Source organism: Eucalyptus grandis, chromosome 7, assembly GCF_016545825.1.
Source record: "Eucalyptus grandis isolate ANBG69807.140 chromosome 7, ASM1654582v1, whole genome shotgun sequence".
In the NCBI taxonomy this organism is placed as follows: domain Eukaryota; kingdom Viridiplantae; phylum Streptophyta; class Magnoliopsida; order Myrtales; family Myrtaceae; genus Eucalyptus; species Eucalyptus grandis.
In genome coordinates this window covers 15,165,087-15,181,543 of record NC_052618.1, presented here as the reverse complement: position 1 = coordinate 15,181,543, position 16,457 = coordinate 15,165,087, and the positions used below count along the sequence as shown (strand labels likewise).

The window sequence follows — 16,457 nt, the reverse complement described above, 5'->3', positions numbered from 1 at the left end:
TAAAACAATAGGCACAAGCAGCGCAACACCACTGCGCTAGTCCTACTTAAAACCAGGGGTGCGAAAACTAAGCTTCATATACTCATATCCATGGATGAGACTAGAACTTCCTTTTCAACGTGAGCTCATGCTGAATCAACTTCGAGAAAACATCCATGGCGTCGCAAGTAAGCCCTAGGGACACAACCAACTCGTCACTATCCCTGCTCCGGGAAGCGACCAAGATGAGGTTGTCGAGGACCGTTGCGGGCACCACTTGGAACGGCCTCCCGAACCCGAAATCCATCTTGTAGAAAGGGAGCCGGCTCCACTTGCTGATGCAGCAAGTGCTGCCCTAGCAGTCAACTAGGACCCTGTTAAGCTCGACGTAGTCGATGGCCGACCTTATGTAACTGTCGGTGACAGTTGTGAGCGCCTCGTGCACGGTCCTGACAGCGAACGAGAAGCGATTCCGGGTCAATTCACCCGTGCTGCACTCAGCACAGGACCAAGCAATGCCGTTCTCAAAGTAGCCACTTGGCAGCGGGGGGTTGAACTTGGGGCGGCCGTCAACTATAGTGAGTAGCTTCGTTGTCTCATGAGGATGGATTCCAAGAGCTTTGGTTCGCGAGATCCACACGAGCGCCGATATGACTTCGAAGGTCGTCGGGACTACGGAAGAGCCATTCTGGGTTGTGATTCTTGACGCTTTCTTGAGCTGAATGAGAGTGTGTGGCTTGAAGCAGAAGGATCTGTAAACGAGGGGTTTGGTTTGGGGGTCGACCACGTGTCCGGGCTGCCGGTCTCTCGGAGCATACTCATGGTGGGGGAAATCGATGTGCGGAGGTCGCCTTGGGCACAACACCGATCGATCGAGAAAAGGAAGAAGTGATGGCGGCTTGGCTCGAGCCAGGTCTGTCCAGCAAGCTATGAAGTCCATGAGGGCTTTCCCATCGACAAGGATGTGATTCATGACAATGCCGACGACGATCCCTCCGCACTTGAACGTCGTCACCTGGATTTCATGATAAACTGTAAGTGGATATCTACTTATGTGTACTAAACTAAATAAGACCATCGGATCTAGTGAAACCAACCATTTTCAGTAGTATTTACCTGCACTGTTAGCAAAGGTACTTCCAATATAGTCGGGGCTCCGTCACTATGCTTCACGAGTTTTCGTAGCATGGCGGGATTGATGGTGCTGATATCGCCAGCACTGCAATGTCATCCTCCGACGTCGCTTCGACAAACGGGACACCTTCTCCAGTGCATCTCACCACCATCCTCCCGTCGCTCCCCATGACAAGTCTGCCCGCGAATGGATAGAACTCGACCAATGCCTTGGCCAGTGACTCTCTGATTGTCTCAATCGCGGCGGAACACCTTCCTCTCCCTTTGCCATTGAAGGCAAACACGGTCTCAATCACGAATGGGAAGGTCTGATCGAGGTTTGAGAGAGCGTAGAGCCCACCAAACGTTTCCCTCGCTGGAGAAACATGAATTGTGTTCGCGATCTTCAAATCAAGCTTTCACATAGCTCCAGTGTTTCTCGGCTTCTCATTTCCTACTTCTTTGCACAGAATAATCGAAGCTGTATTTATTTATCCGCATGCTTTGGGCGATACCATGGCAACTGTATGACTTACTAATTGCTACAAACAACTCTGACCATAATAAAACGATAAATTACAATATTAATTAATATAATCCACGTTATGAAAACTCTTACACTTATCAGTCATATATGAAATTGACCAGCCATATTTGTTTATATTGGTTGCATGAAAAATTACATGATCTTGTCAATTAAATATAAATATATTATTATATATTTGAATAAATGCATATTAAATTCAAAATGCGCATGCTACGTACCATTCTTGCTTTCATCCTCAAATGACTCAAACGTCCCTCTGAGAATTGCGGTACCCATCCTATGGATAACAATTATGAAACATTAAGAAAATTAACCGATTAACCAACATAGAATATTCTTATTATTAGTAACAATCTATATCTATAGATTATCATTAATGATGCAAATATTTTCATCACATTCCTTATGCTAAGTGATACAAGCGATCATTTTGAGAAATTTTTTATTTTAAAAGTGTTGATAACCCTGACCGTAATAAAACGGTAAATTACAATATCAATTAATATAGTCCACACTAGGAAAACTCTTACACTAATCAGTCATATACGAAATTGACCAGCCATATTTGTTTATATTGGTTGCATGAAAAATTACATGATCTTGTCAATTAAATATAAATATATTATTATATATTTGAATAAATGCATATTAAATTCAAAATGTGCATGCTACGTACCCTTCTTGCTTTCATCCTCAAATGACTCAAACGTCCCTTTGAGAATTGCAGTACCCATCCTGTGGATAAAAATTATGAAACATTAAGAAAATTAACCAATTAACCAACATAAAATATTATTATTATTAGTAACAATCTATATCTATAGATTATCATTAATGATGCAAATATTTTCATCACATTCATTATGCTAAGTGATACAAGCGATCATTTTAAGAAATTTTTTCTTTTAAAAGTGTTGATTTTCTATGAGCATTTGTAGATTTTGCAATCAATTTGAACAACAACAACAACAACAACACAACGACAACAACAACAACGACAACAACGACAACCACAACAACCACAACAACAACAACGACAACGACAACAACGACAATGACAGCGACAATGGCGACAACAACAACGACAACAACAACAACGACAACAACGGCGACAATGACGACGACGACAACAACGACGACGACGACAATGACGATGACGATGACGACGACGACAACAACAACGACGACAATGACAACAACGACGATGACAACAACAACAACAACACCACCACCGCCACCACCAACAACAACAACAACAACAACAACAACAACAACAACAACAATAATCTAGTCTCTACCCTTCGCCTGTAGCAGAAACTACGATAGTTAAAGATGGATACATGAGTAGCTCATCTCTCTGGCGAACAAATTCAAAAACTAATAGTTACCTACTATTTCAAAGTAGAAGCAAACCGTCAACAACAACAATACCAACAACAACAGCAACAACAACAACAACAACAACAACAACAACAACAACAATAATCTAGTCTCTACCCTTCGCCTGTAGCAGAAACTACAATAGTTAAAGATGGATACATGAGTAGCTCATCTCTCCGGCGAATAAATTCAAAAACTAATAGTTACCTACGATTCCAAAGTAGAAGCAGACCGTCAACAACAGCAGCAGCAGCAGCAACAACAACAGCAACAACAACAACAACAATAATCTAGTCTCTACCCTTCGCCTGTAGCAGAAACTACAATAGTTAAAGATGGATACATGAGTGTAGCTCATTTCTCCGACGAACAAATTCAAAAACTAATAGTTACCTACGATTCCAAAGTAGAAGCAGACCGTGTAGTCCTATATGAAATGATTTCAGATATTTATTTCCGAAAGTTTTCAGCTCAACCTTCAAAGACCGAGCCAAAATGGCTTCATAAGATCGCATAACGCCATTTAGCAGGTTTTCATTGAGGAGACTGGGGCTACGAGTGGCCGCTCAGTTGAAGGGAAAAAGGAGATGGATTGATGGGAATTTTGTGGATGTTTGATCGTGTGAGGCTAGGCATTCAAATTTGTTAAAGGGAAGGGTAGATGAGAAATCAATAGCAATAACTGAATTATATAGCACATTTTTGCAATTGGTCATTGAATTTTTTTTTTATTTCAATTGGTGAATGGGCTCCAAAATTTGTAACTAATCGAAATCTGACCAAATTATGGCCAGTCCATGAATGTATCTAGAAATTTTTCTTAGTGGGGGCAAGCTTCTGTAAATAATGATTATTTCAGCAAATAAACCAACGCTTTTGAGAGTAAAAATATGTAATGAAATTACCGTTGTGTCAGTTTGGTTCATTTATGGCAACTGGATTTTTCATGATTTTACAATTGCTTATTGAGTCTTATCAACTTGTGGGGAAAAATTGAATTGAAAAGTCATAACATACTCAATTATATAGATTTTTAGAAAATCCAATGGGGATAAAAAAGGATTTAGATACTCATGATCACTTTAGCTTCCTGCCAATCCAGTTGTGCCTTGAGAACCTCTCCTCGTTACACAAGGGCCATGTAACCCTCTCTTTTTTTGAACTTTTTTTTTTTTTGGCTTTTTCTTAATTGAGACTCATGTGGCATCCTATGATCGTTACGGGATCTCCAATTAGACATATAAGACTACCATGTCAATATTGCCTAGAAAAATTGTTCGAAAAGTCTTCATAATGCATCAATTGCATATGGGAAAAGAAAATAGCGTTAGTGCATTGGGCGATTGAAATTAAAGTTTAGTGACTTTATTATATAAAATAACTACATATGATATTTACCCGACTTACAGAAAAAATCTCATTGGCACACTAATTTGGTAGATTGGCTGTTTATACCTAGCACTTTTTGTATCATTGACCACATTGACCAGCTAGTACAATGCAACTCTTAAGATATCCCCACATATAGTAGGAGGGATTATTACATTCTAAATGGATTCCATATTGAATGTGAAATTAGCTTAGCACAGAAAATGTCGAGACAAACTATTGAAGTTACTTGACGAAATGCAAAACCTTATGTTCCGGGGATTCCTGAAGTGTATATTTTTGTCTCTTGGAGTCCTTGAGTGAAAAATAATAATAAACAAATAATATTGTTCAATAGAGTCAAAACAAAATATTAGTCTTTAAGCAAACGTCATCATACATGAGATTGGCGAAGAAATCCACGAAGCTCAAACTCTATAGAAGGCACATTGGTGGATGGGCTTCCCAAGTCCGAAGACGGCGAGGAGTCTTGTTACGGCCACAGAGCGTGCAACGGGGCATTGTGCTATGTGGATTGTTCTGCATGCATGAGCAACATGCGGTGTCGAATGAAAAACGAATGCGGACAGAGCATCAGTGCCCGAATCCAACTCCGAGATTTTAGAATCACGTACAAGAAATATTTATTTTAAGAACGATGAGGTGCTTCCTGTGGACAAAAGCATAGAGGGGCCATTAGAGCGGTGAGTACTTATGTCATATGTCAACAAACATATAATAAAATCCATAGGACTAGTTAAGGCAGATGGTCCAGATATCCCCCGCTACAAAAGTTAAAAAGAGTGATGAAAGTATTGAAAGATATAAAGCAAGTTCATCTGAGACATTTTTTAAAATTAATATTCAAGCAATCAATTGTGGATTGATTCCTATTGACCTTAAGGAGAGGAATTTCATTGATCATGATATTAATTTATGTCGATAACATCTTGATAACTGGGAATGACATCAAGTTAAATTTTCCAATTACAGGAAATTCAAATAGAAATCTCAAATTGAAAGCCTAGGAAAAAAGTAAATGTTTCCATGGAATTGAAGTTGTGAGAAATAAAAGTATGTCCTTTCACAAGTGACACCGTGCACTGTTCATTTAAGCAAGAACAGACCGTGGACAGCTACGCACATGATTTGGTAAAGCGGATTTCAAGTCATGAATTCAAGATATGGGCAATTTAAAGACAAAAGTGCCTTCCTAACAGTAATAGGGATAGGAATTGTAAACATAATTGACACTAATCAATATGAGAAACAAAAACAATAAGAGATGAATGATTTGAGATCGAGTTGAATTCGAGAAGGATACTCAACAAGCAAAGCCTCAACGTGAAATTATAGCATGAAAATGGCTCATCGTGACATTAGAAGGCATGGCAACGCAATCATCTCATCCAATCACATGTATCAATAAAAGGGATAGGGAATACTACCTCAAATGGGGCTCCACACCAAGGACATCTACAAGGGATAGGGCGGCAAGAGCATGGTGGTGGCTCGACAGTAGCCATAGACAGCAAGCGGATAGACTGTACTTTTGATTAAATCTACTAACATTGTCAATGGAAAGGACAAAGGGTGTTGATATGGCGACCCCAAATGACTTAAGTGAAAACCAAAACGACCTAATTTTGGGTTGGAAAATCATCTGATGGAATTTTGATAAAGGATAAATGTGTCGCGTGGATATAAATTTAGCATTCTTAATATCACAAGAAAAATTCAAGTCATAGTGGACATAATTTTGAGATTCTAACAAAAAAAATGACTATAGCTATGTCACATTCATAAGCCAGACACTCAGCAGTTGTAAGGGCAAGTCATGGAGTGATGACGCTTTCAATAGTTGGATCATTGGCCTAAACAAAAGAGCAAACTTCGTAAAATGAAATACAGGCACCTGTACAACCCTTTAATCAGCAAGGATATCTATATCACAACTCAATCTACAAACTTGCAGAAATTGCCGGAAAGAAAAAATGTACGAGACAATTAACTATCAGCTCATTAGAAATTACCAAATTAAGGAAAAAAGGATCACTCTCTCCATTGACCCATTTTCCTCAAAGTCACGTTTGAAAAATTGTGCAGTTTCCATGTTCACTCCCATAGCTGCAAATACTCTCTGGCAAAATTGTCCTCTTTGTCATTCTACATAAATTTGCAGCGCATCTTTGGAAATGATATTGAAAGAGAGTGTTTGGAATAGTAGAGCAAGATGAAGACTTGGAGCATCGAATTCTCAAAGAAAATCAACAAATAAAATAAAATCAGAAGTCTTCACAATGAATGCATTTAGCAATTGAGAAGTCTAGCAGATAGCAGAGCTAGTCAGTCAAAGGATAAAATACATTTTAGGTGAATTTTGAGTCTTCACTCCAAAACCGTAGGAAAATTCTGTGAAACTTGATAAGGCTAGTAATAGCACATAGAGGGGGGTGAATATGTGTTAAAACAAGTTTTACAAGACTTAACTAATTAATTCGTCTTTAGAGGATAATAGACCGAAGATGTAAAATACTATAAGCAGTTATATAAAGTTACGAATTAAAGTAAAGAGTTTAGGGAAAGAGAATTGAAACACAAGGTTTACAGTGGTTCGACTTAGACCAAGCCTACGTCCACTCTCCCGCACTAACAACCCACTGACTGGATTTCACTAAGAACCAAAAGAGATTTTACAGTCTCACGTCCTTGATTTCACAGTGTAGAAACTCTACTACACTTCCTCAAGGTCTCACAAGTATTATATCTCTCTTTTGAATACAATTTAAGCTCAGCGATTGAAATAACAAAGAACTAGGAGTTTTAGACTTTGGAATTTTTCTTTCACGCACACACTCGAATAACTTGAGCGTTTTCCTTGTATACTCTTCCATGCCTTTATAACCGTTGGTACCTTCCAAAGAAGTTCTTCCAATCTAGCCATTGGACATAAACAATTAGGGAGATCTCGAGTTATTTAAGGAATGTGATGATAGCCCATCAACCCTACTCGCCCATACAATCAAGATCTAGGTTTCTATAAGTAGAATCTTCCAAGTGTACTTTGCCAATCAATAGATCTAATCACCCGTATTGATTTAAGAATAATGGATCATGAGATGCTATCTCCAACTATGAGATCTTCTTTAACCGTACGAACCAAATTCTTAAAGATATACTCGCATTTGGATAAGTCTTCTCTTCATAGGTCTGGAACTATTGTTAACACCTAAAATTTTGCCCAAAAATATTTCATGTCAAATTCCTGCATATAGATTATCTAGATGTTTAATAAAGTGTTTTAAATGAAGGATGTGTTTCCTTAAAAAAAAATTAATTAAAAAAAAAAAGAGGAAATCGAAAAAAAAAAAAAAAAAAAAAAAAGAGCAAGTTGGGCCCAATGATCTAAATGTGACTAGTCAAGCCCAGGAGGTCAGATTGGAAATCAAATTGCAAGTTGGGGCCAAAATGCAATTTCCAAAAGTTGAGGGACCAATTCGTAAATTTTGCAAAATTTGCGTTCGAGCCCTTAAATCATCATCTTGGTCACCAATTAAGTTGAAATTAAATTTGGGTTAAGTCGAATCAATCAAATCAGGCCAAAAGGACCAAATTTGTATTGAATTTGGTATTTTCGAATAAGAAAATGACCAACTTTAAGGGACTTTCTTGCAAAATTGGATAGGCACAATTGCGAAATCTGGTTGTGATCTTAAACTACTAAACATATACTCGCTAATTGATCAAAAATAGCAGCAAAATTGATGGATTAAAGCACTCAAATCAGCAGCCAAAACTTAGTCCACGAGTTGGTCTCAATTTGGAGTTGCTTAGTAAGTAACTTGGTGGCCCCACCATATCCTCCTTAGCTGCCCAACCAGCCCGATCTCCACACGTGATGGAAGAGCCATTATTGTTACTGCAAGTGGACAAAAATTGGTCAGAGATAAGCTGCTGAAGGCACGGGAAAATTGTACCAAATCCGGACACTCAACATATGCAGAAATTGGAAATCTGGCTTAAGTCAGAAAATTGTTGAAGTAGCCCTGTTGACAAGCTTGGTAGGTGGACAAAAGACCAACCAAAAATCCCTTAATTCAAGGGATAAGATCACTGAAGCAAGGTCTTTTGGGGGATGAGAGAGAGGAGACGAGAGGGAGAGGAGGGAGTTCACGGTCGTCCCCCAAAGAGGCCTTCAAAAGCACTTCCAGAAAAGCAAACCCAGAAATTCCAGATCAACCTCCAGAGAGAAAAGGGAAATTTTCGCAAACTTGCAGCCAAAATTAGCTAAAACCTTCAATTAGAGAGTGAAATTTCACTCAAAGATATTTCCATCCATATGTCGTATGTCCAAAATGGAGTTCGGGAAGGTCTCCTAAAGCCCCCTGAAACAGTACTCTCTTGGCGGGCCAAGAAAGTCCGAAAATTTTTCTAGGTGTTGGGCCCGATCGGTCATGGGTGAGGGAAGGCAAGTGTTTTTGAGAAAATTGAGAGATAAATGAGGAAAAGCTTAACTTTCACCCCCAAACTAGAATACATGTAGTTTGTTTTGGTATTAATTTTTCCAACAAAAGAGGTCATGAAGTCTAATTTTAGAGGTCAACAAAAACCTTCGTTATCAGTTTTTCTCTGCAGATCTCATTTTTCAGTTTGAAGGAACCAACTTCCACGTGCTTCCAGAGGACAATTTCTCGGTTTCCTTGGTCAAGAGTCACTTGCAAAAGAAACTAGAAAGCAAGGTAAGCATCCTAGATGTATTTATGATCGAGTTTGAGCATGTTTCAACCGTGAAAAGTAAAGAGGAAGACCAGCCCTGAAATCTAATTTATGTGGCTGAAATTTTTCTAAATGTTTGAAGTCTCTTCAAGAGCCATACATGTTTGACTTGCTACTCCCCTTTGCATGCATTTTGTATCTTCATGAGCTTGATGAATGTCATGTGGGAGTACAAATGATGCATAGGTCACATTGGTTTGGTCTTTAAATTCCCATGTGAACTATGAGATCGTTTAAAAATTTGGCCAAAAACCAAGCCTATCCACATTAAATCATGGCTGGTCAGTCTAAACTTTGCATGTGTACTTTTTGGAGAGGTTGTTTTGATGTGTTCGGTTGGTCATTCTCTATGATGTTTGTTGCATTTGAGATCCCATGTTACCTACTTTCACTCGGATTAAGTAATGTTTCCCTTAGATCTGGCATGTGATGAGTGTTGGGGCTTCAATATGGGCATGTAACCCGTTTGCTTGACTTGGGTTCAAACCTAGATTTGCAAAATCAGCTCAAACCCGCATATTTGAGGATGATTTTAGCTTGGTTCTAGTGTGTTTTAAGCTATGATTTCTATCTAATATATATATATATATATGTATATATATTACATGTGGTAGTATAACATTGATATTTTAGTTCCACATGAGATTGCTTATGAGTGACAATTGAAGGCTGCAAACATGGCTCGAGGAAGCTATTGGGGCTAGTTTAATGCACACCAAGTGTTCGACAAAATGCCCAAACTAAGCTTCGATCTTGAAACGGTCGATTTGAGCTTGATTATTGTGATATTCATGTGATGTGTTACTCCATGTTAGCATAGATCGGTTTAAGGAATTATTATTAATATTTTTAAAAAATAATTATAAAAAAGAGAAAAATCTGAAAATTTCAAAAATATCAAAAAATGTTAGATAGCATCAAATTAGGATAGAAATGGCATATATGAAATTTTCCTAATTTTAAAAGGTCATTTTCCTAATTTAGTGCTATTTTTGTATTTTATAACCATTTTTGTAAATAATCCATTTTGCGTAGATTAAAATTATTTAATGTAATTTCATGCATATAGAGTAATTTCATGCATATTTGAATTCCCATTTCGCTCATGGGGGTCCTGTCCTAAGGCGTGTTAACAAGGTCATGTAATATTATATGTCCGACTTGTATCGGGTTTTCCTTTTTCACATTTATTTTCAAGTCATTTCAATTTATTGGATGTTTATTTACACATTGATTTTCATTAATTTGTGTGTAAATTTTTCTTCTAAATTATGTTAGGATTAGTCTAGACATTAAGGAAAACAAACCTACAAAAACATTTGCATGGACACTTAGCGGTTTTATAAGGATTATAATTGGTAATTAAGATTGTGTGGCCATTTAGATAAACAACCTTCCAAGTTAGTGGTACCGCAAGGGTGCTAATAGAAACATTGGAGTAAACAAGTTCTGAGTCTTAGAAATCTCTGGTTGCGTAGGAATCGAGACAACACCCTCGTGTCTTGATTGGTTTCTAGTCGACCCCAATAAGCTAATAGTGACTCCTAAAAATACATACGTTGTTAAGAATTAAAATTTAAAATCCAATGTCGCACGAGGTATGGGCTTGGGAGAGCTGTGCCTAATTTAGAGCCATTAGTCCGCCTCTTTAGGCAAATACCCCTAAACCTTCTTTCTTTTTCCACAAATGGCAAAAGAGAGGTTGCGACAGCTTGGCAACTCCACTGGAGATTTGGTTACAAACCTTAGAGAACTTAGGCCGTAAAATCGCAGTTGATATATGGCTTAAGGGACACGTACTCGACATAACTGCACTTTACGGTTCTAAAGGTCAGGTTGAGCCACCGGAAACCTTCCTCCGACTCACGACTCCTGCCCACATGGTGATCGATTGATTGTTAAGTCTAGGATCAAGGAGAGGTATTGTGCACATTCAGGACCATTACATCCATTGGAACAAAACTCATGCTTTTATCCATTTTACTGAACCAAAAGGAAAGTTCAACCTAGCAATTCTGTAAGTTATGTTCTCACCAAAAGTGAGCTAAGGCGATGCTTCCTCTGCTGTATCATATTGCATATATTATTATACACCACAGTCTTATCAGTGGTTCTGAAGATGGATACTCTAAACACAATATCATCCCTTTCAATAAAACTCAAACACACGCATCTTCCACCTTCGAAGAAGTTTCTGTCGCAGATACAGCCCAACATGCAGATGACTTTCCATAATGTTTGTGGCTGATGAGCTTCAACGGCCATGGTTTGTCTTGAAATATGAGAGCCACAGTCTACGGGCTTTTATTAACGTGTGTCTTTGGGAATGAACCAGGAACTCTCTGTTCAAGTAGACATTCACAATTTTTTCATCTTGAAAACAACCAATGATTTCTGAGGAAGACAATATGAGGATGCTTTATCTGATTTAAATCCAAGAGTTGTCATTATCACGAGGATCTTACCACATTGATTTTCTTCAGATGTATTAACTTCACCGCAATTTTAGAGAAAGGATAATCAAGTACAGATTTGCTGGCCGGTTCGAGAGCTCTGCACAAGCCCCGGTTTCCAGCATACCTACAGCAGGCACAAACAGAAGAAGAAGAAAGGTTTTGCATTTTAGCTGTATTCTATTCTTGTTATGTAAAACTCATATATGCCGACATAGCAACCCTAAATCAATCAATCTGAGTCTTACTAATGGTCCAGCTTCCTAAGGCCTATATGCACACCAATACAATTCTCAACACAATCAAATCTCATATGACTGGCTCGGCTTGTTTCCATTATTTATGAGATCCTCCAACACAAGCATATTCACACACAGGAGAACTATAGACAGAGTAACACTACAAGAGTGAATTAGCTCTAACACAGTTTCTCTTAGCCTAACAATGTGGAGAGTTCCTTTATGGAATTCGAATCAAACACAAGAACAACACAGTCATGGGGAGAATCTGCTAATATATTAAGATTCACACCTGGAAAATCTCGTGACGAGCAGTTTGAACTTCTGTCCCTCTCCAAACTTTTTGCTAACGAATGTGCATGGGAACTGCCATGAACTTTGCAAACCTGATCAAATTCCATTGCCATACAAAGCTGAGGACACTTGGCTGAATGCAATTCATCCCTCAAGACTTCAAGCTCAACCAAAACATCATGGCAATCATCGGCACATTTAGTCCTAACACATACATATGCACACACGGGAGATCTGGAGACAAAGAAACGCTAAGAGAATGAATTAGCTCTAACACAGTTCCTCTTAGCATTAACTCTAATGCAGTTTCTCTTAGCCTAAAGACATGGACAGTTCCTGTACGGTGTTCGAATCAAACACGAGAACAACACAATCAAGGGGAGAATTAGCTAATATATTAAGATTCACATATTCAAACCTGGAAAATCTTGTGATGAGCAGTTCGGACTTTTGTCCCTCTGCAAACTTTGTTGACGAATGTGCATAGGAATCGCCATGAACTTTGCAAACCTGATCAAATTATATTTCTATACAAGACTGAGGACATTTGGCTGAATGCAGTTCATCCCCCCAGACTTCAAGCTCGACTGAAACTTCACAGCAAGCAAAGGCATCTTCCACTTTCAGCAAGACAATTCCACAATTGCTGAGGCTCAGTTCCTCACATTGACATTGATCGATGGATATTCCATCTCAGACATCCCTTCATCAATTACAGTGACATGGAAAATGGAGTCCCCTCCAGATTAGAAGACCAAAGATTGGCCCCCACGGTAGTGCTCTGTAAATTCATTCAAACCCTTTGCTAGCCAAACCATCTCATCACATTTTTCCAATTCCACGGGCCAAATAATTGCACCATTCTCTCAAAAGCATCCTCCTAAACCTTTTTGTTATTCCCTGTAGGAAAAATAAAACCCATAATCTGAATAAGCCTATGAGACCTGATTTCAAATTCAAATTGAAGAACAACATAACAAGAATGCATAAACCAAAAAGGACATCTTGAAGCAAATACTTTTTGGTTCATTCAGATTTGGAATGTGGCATTAATGAGTGTGCATTTGGATTATGATCAACCTCATAAAACCCAATTGGCATAGAAGTACACACTTCCTTGATTCCTCAAGACTATATAAAGGAGTTATTATTTGGAATACTGAATTCATTTTGGACCAACGAAAGTGACAATTCCAGAGTTCATCTCAATCAATGTAAATCAAGTCCTAACCAGCACTAGTGAATATGTAGACTCTGAACACAAAATCATCCCTATCAATGAGTTTCTACATGCAGATGACTCTCTTGCAAATGTGGGCCAACCAGCGGAAAGGAACGCCCCCAACCCCCCCCAAAAAAATCTAACCTACAACTCCTTAGCTTCACCATCGATGACTTGTCCGAATACCTAAGAGTCACGATTTGCTTAATTTCCTGAATATGTCGCGTGATGAATTGAATAGGAGTAAGGCCGATCATGTTTTCTATAGTAATATAACATGGCTTGATTATGTAGTGGATATGAGATCGGTGAGTGCTTTAAAGAACAAAATAGAAACTAAGGGAGAGCAGCTCAAATCATACCCTCTCAAATAAAGAGTGTGCTTCTTGATTAGAAATGCCCTGTTGATAATCTTTTTGAGCCCAATTGCTCATAGATGCTACAAAAGACAGCATGTTTGCTTTATCACAATGAGTTACTAGCAATTCCTTCAAGAATGGCCAATTCAAAGTGGGCAGGTTGGTGCATAAGTTCTTGAGGTTTGGCATATCATGTAACACTGGAGAGGTTAGTTTTGGAAAAAGATCTTGAGTAGTATTGGAATGTAGAGTCTCATTCCCACTAGCGACTATTTCCTCAATCTCACAAGACTCCACTTGAAGTTCCTTAAGTTGGGTTAGACTTGTAGCCACCCAATGCAAAAACACATTGTCAAGGCTCCCTCAATTTAGAATCTGCACTTTCCATAAATTGTCAAAAGTGAGAGTTTCTTGAGGACTGCCACTCCATATTTTGCTTAAATTGTCCATATGGGAGAGAACCATCTGCCTAAACTGGGGACATTATACCTGGCATATTGAGAAAAATGATGTAATGAATGTGATTACATTAAGTTATGACTTCAAAGGAAGAATTTCTAAACTTCCCTCACTCTCACAAATCATGAGAATGCGAGCACTTGTCAATGACAAAAAAAGGGAGTGGCTAATTGTTGCTTTCATTTAAGCTGACTAATGCTTAAGTCCAAGTATGTTGCATCGCAACAAGCATGAAATTATAAATGCATTTATAATCAATAGTACGTTGAGCATCGAATTTTAAGTGCCTCAATTGACATTTTATGCTAGCAATGCCTTATCCCTTTAATTTTTGGAAAGTTCAATGATGAATACTTGGATTCTCGAACTTTCAAATTTGTGCACACTGATCATTATCAAAGTTGCTTGCACTGATCTTTTGATAATGCAACATTAGATAAGGTAAGAATTTCTTAAATTTATTTGGTTCAAGGAATAAATGTAGCTGAAGCAAAGTTCAAAGAAGCTTTGATGCACGTGATTCATACTACAATCTGATCAGGATAAATATACATATCATCCTTCTCTCTTCCTTACTTTGGCTCCAATACCGCGCTGATGGGTGCAAAATTATGATGCTCCAGCGATAGGTATAAGCTGGTTCTACATATATTTCTTATCAATTAAAAGAAATTGACTTCCCATTTTCATCTCTAGTAGATTTTAAAAAATCCAAAAAATATTAACAAAAGTGAATAGGTAGCATGTACATTGATGTTTATTTGTAGGGAGGTGAGAAAATCAACTATGTTTTTTTTTTTTTTTACTGTGTTATGACCTCTGACGGATTGTCCAAGAAGCAAAGTATTGACATTTTTCATTTGGTTACAATAAAGTTAATGCAACTATGACTTGTCATAGCCAAAAAAACAAAAAAAAAAAACAAAATGACTTTCCACACTTCCCTTAATCTATTAATACTCTTAATTGAGGATTTTGATGAGAATTTGAAATTATCTAACAATGTGGGAGAAACCTATTATTACAGACAGCCCATATTTGACATAAAAATGAAATTAACACTATCACAATTTGTCACTACCAAAAAATCATATGAATATTTTTATGCTTCCCCAAATTTATTAGTATTCTTGCTTCAATGTTATAATGACTTTTTGAAATATCCTCAAAATGTGGGGATACCTATTATTACATGACAACTTATACATGCAAATGACATCAGAAGTAAATAAATAATTAGCAATAACTCTTACGATAAAAAAGTAAATAAATATATAGATATTCCTCATAATTAAACATTCTACTCTCAGGCAATAATAGAAAAAATTACGCAAAAGCATTAGAATAAGAAAAACCACAAACATTTCCTCCGTCACCGAAAAAAAGAAGAAGCAATAACTGAAGCTCGCACGGAATCTGTAGTAGAAAAGACCAAAAAAATCATATTTGGGTCAGTATCCCACATTTTCAAGTGCCTCAGGATTCGACCCAAAAAAGGAAGTGCCGGTGGAGGTCGTCATTTAGTGCGTTTGGTCTTCCCATGAGAAGACCTTCATGAGACGGAATGAAGCGTTGATCGGATGATTTATTCTTATTATTTTAATTTTTTACGTAGCTTGGACATTGACTAAATATTGACTCTTTTTTGGTCAGATGATTAAATATAAAAAATCTCAATCCACCTCACTTTCCTTCTCCATCTACACTTTCTCCTCCATCTCCAGTCACATTGAGCCCAACCTTCCCGCCTCCCTCCGCCGTCACCAACAGCGGAGTTGACGGCGCCGTGTCCAAGGCGACCATTGCTAGGCGTCTAACCCTCTTCGTCATCTTTGTGGTCTGCTTGTTCATGATGCCGTCTCGTCCATGGCCGCGTTCATGCTTCGGCCCTCTCGCCCATGGCCACTCTTCCCCGACATCTATTCCTCTGTTTTTCCTTTCACTATTCCATGGCCATCGAGATCTCAAAATCACCGTCAAGGCTCATGGCCATGGACAAGCAGTGGTCGCCAGATCTGTGGAGGAGCCTCCTCGCGAGCCATGGACAAGCTAGGCTTGCGTCCATGGACGATACTAGATCTGGAGGCACCACTCCAGTCCAGATCTGGACGGGCAACGACCACGAGCAGCTGTGACAATGGAGGGGTGGCTCGGCCATGGATGGGGCCGACCACGAGCCAATCGTGAGCGACGATGGAGGGGACAATGGCAGTCCATAAGCCGTCATTGCTCGCGATAGAACTTCCAGATCTGCAACCATGGCTCCAG

At 38.5% G+C, this 16,457-nt stretch overlaps 1 protein-coding gene across 1 annotated transcript; it reads right to left on the bottom strand.

Annotated features, from left to right (window-relative positions):
- Positions 1-334: 334 nt before the first annotated feature.
- LOC120295890 (omega-hydroxypalmitate O-feruloyl transferase-like) lies at positions 335-16,019 on the bottom strand. Its single transcript, XM_039317500.1, has 5 exons — positions 15,894-16,019; positions 2,370-2,374; positions 1,858-1,916; positions 1,194-1,468; positions 335-994 (listed from the first exon to the last, which is right to left on the bottom strand). The coding sequence occupies exons 1-5, from the start codon at positions 16,017-16,019 to the stop codon at positions 335-337; spliced, it is 1,125 nt and encodes a 374-aa protein (XP_039173434.1).
- Between the last annotated feature and the right edge of the window lie 438 nt (positions 16,020-16,457).

Bases quoted from the DNA above. Each gene is read 5' to 3' on its own strand.
- LOC120295890 (XM_039317500.1), bottom strand. From the start codon at position 16,019: ATGACGAAGAGGGTTAGACGCCTAGCAATGGTCGCCTTGGACACGGCG. The intron at 1,469-1,857 runs GTACGTAGCATG...ATGTTTCTCCAG, and splicing joins TGAGGATGAAAGCAAGAATG to CGAGGGAAACGTTTGGTGGG. The intron at 995-1,193 runs GCGATATCAGCA...CATGAAATCCAG, and splicing joins AGGATGACATTGCAGTGCTG to GTGACGACGTTCAAGTGCGG.